Source organism: Triticum dicoccoides, chromosome 3B, assembly GCF_002162155.2.
Source record: "Triticum dicoccoides isolate Atlit2015 ecotype Zavitan chromosome 3B, WEW_v2.0, whole genome shotgun sequence".
Taxonomy (NCBI): domain Eukaryota; kingdom Viridiplantae; phylum Streptophyta; class Magnoliopsida; order Poales; family Poaceae; genus Triticum; species Triticum dicoccoides.
In genome coordinates, this window is record NC_041385.1 from 151,364,345 (window position 1) to 151,365,732 (window position 1,388).

The 1,388-nt window shown below is 57.7% G+C and overlaps 1 protein-coding gene across 1 annotated transcript; it reads left to right on the top strand.

Moving 5' to 3' along the window:
- The first annotated feature begins 383 nt into the window (after nucleotides 1-383).
- On the top strand, nucleotides 384-1,377 carry LOC119279418 (zinc finger CCCH domain-containing protein 1-like). The gene is made up of 2 exons (XM_037560657.1): nucleotides 384-822; nucleotides 921-1,377. The coding sequence occupies exons 1-2, from the start codon at nucleotides 384-386 to the stop codon at nucleotides 1,166-1,168; spliced, it is 687 nt and encodes a 228-aa protein (XP_037416554.1). The 3' UTR covers nucleotides 1,169-1,377.
- Nucleotides 1,378-1,388: the final 11 nt, after the last annotated feature.

Below are 1,388 nucleotides of genomic sequence, written 5' to 3' on the forward strand. Positions count from 1 at the left end.
ATGTGAAGAAAAATGTCATACCAGTACACGCATTAAATAAAACTGATCCATGTTCTTGTTTACATAGAAATTCAAATCATCCGATTTTTTTAAACGAAAGGCAAAAATTTCGATCCCCTCGAAATTGTCGAAATTTTGGGAGATTTCGACCAAATTTTAAACATGGGGCCAGGCTAAGGACAGATTGGAAGCGATTAATTGCTTCCAACCCGATCCCGACGGCGGAGGCCGGCGCACCCCCAGAAACCCAACCCCTCCTTCGCTATAAATATCTGTCCATCTCGCGTCCCTCTCCACACCTGCTCCTCCTCAGTCCTCCTCAGTCAAATCTTTCTACTCGGCTGCGCTAACCTAGGGTTTAGTCCGCCGGCCAGCAACTAGCGATGGAGGGGGAGAGCCACGCCGCCGCCAACGCCTTCAACGGCGCCCCGACACGCCGCTCGGGGGAGGACGTCATCGTCCTGTCCTCGGCGACGGCGAGGCCGCCGCGGTCGGTGGAGGCGGTGGTGCTGGTGGACGCGGAGGGGGAGGGGCAGGGGCAGGGGCCGCGCATGGAGATGGAGGCGCCGCCGGAGAAGCTGTACTTCAAAACCAGGCTCTGCGACAAGTACGAGGACACCGGCCGCTGCATGTACGAGGACGGTTGCACCTTCGCGCACGGCCGCGCCGAGCTTCGCCCGCCGGCCCCCCCTGTCGGCGGCTTCACCGTTGCCGGCGGCGGCAGGGTTGTCAACGGCGGCGGCAAGGTGTGCTTCAACTTCAGGGACACGGGCACCTGCCATTTTGGGGACAAGTGCGCCTTCCCCCACGCTGCACCATCAGGTACGCCCGCTCCCTAAGCTACCCACCTAGATCGCGCACGTGTGCATGGCCGATGGGGTCCGGATCTCACGAAACATGCCCTCGATTTTCTTGTCCAGGTCACGCGATTCGCTTCACCGGGGACCAGAAGGTGCTGACATCCCCAGGGCCGCGCTACGCCGGCCCGGGCACCGCCAGGGCGTACCCGTACCCGCCGGTGATTCCCCCGGCCGCGCGTGATCATCCTGCCCAGATGACTGAGGAGAACGGGGGCAAAAAGCCCAACAGGCTGATGCTCATGAGCCAGCGGAAGATCAGCGGGATCTACGGCGACTTGCTGCCGGGGCAGGAGAGGCAGGAGGAGTGAGACCGATCTATCGACTATCAGCCGTCCACCCACCATGGTCGCATACCCATAGTAGATGATTGACATTGCTGATACATAGCAACAAAATAAAAAGGGGACGGATTGATCTTGTCTGAAAGTGAATAACTTTACCATGGTGGTATTTATCTTTTTTTTTTAGTAGCATGGTGGTATTTATCTGTGTTGTGTAATTCCAACTGTTGTACTGCATGCAGATCCT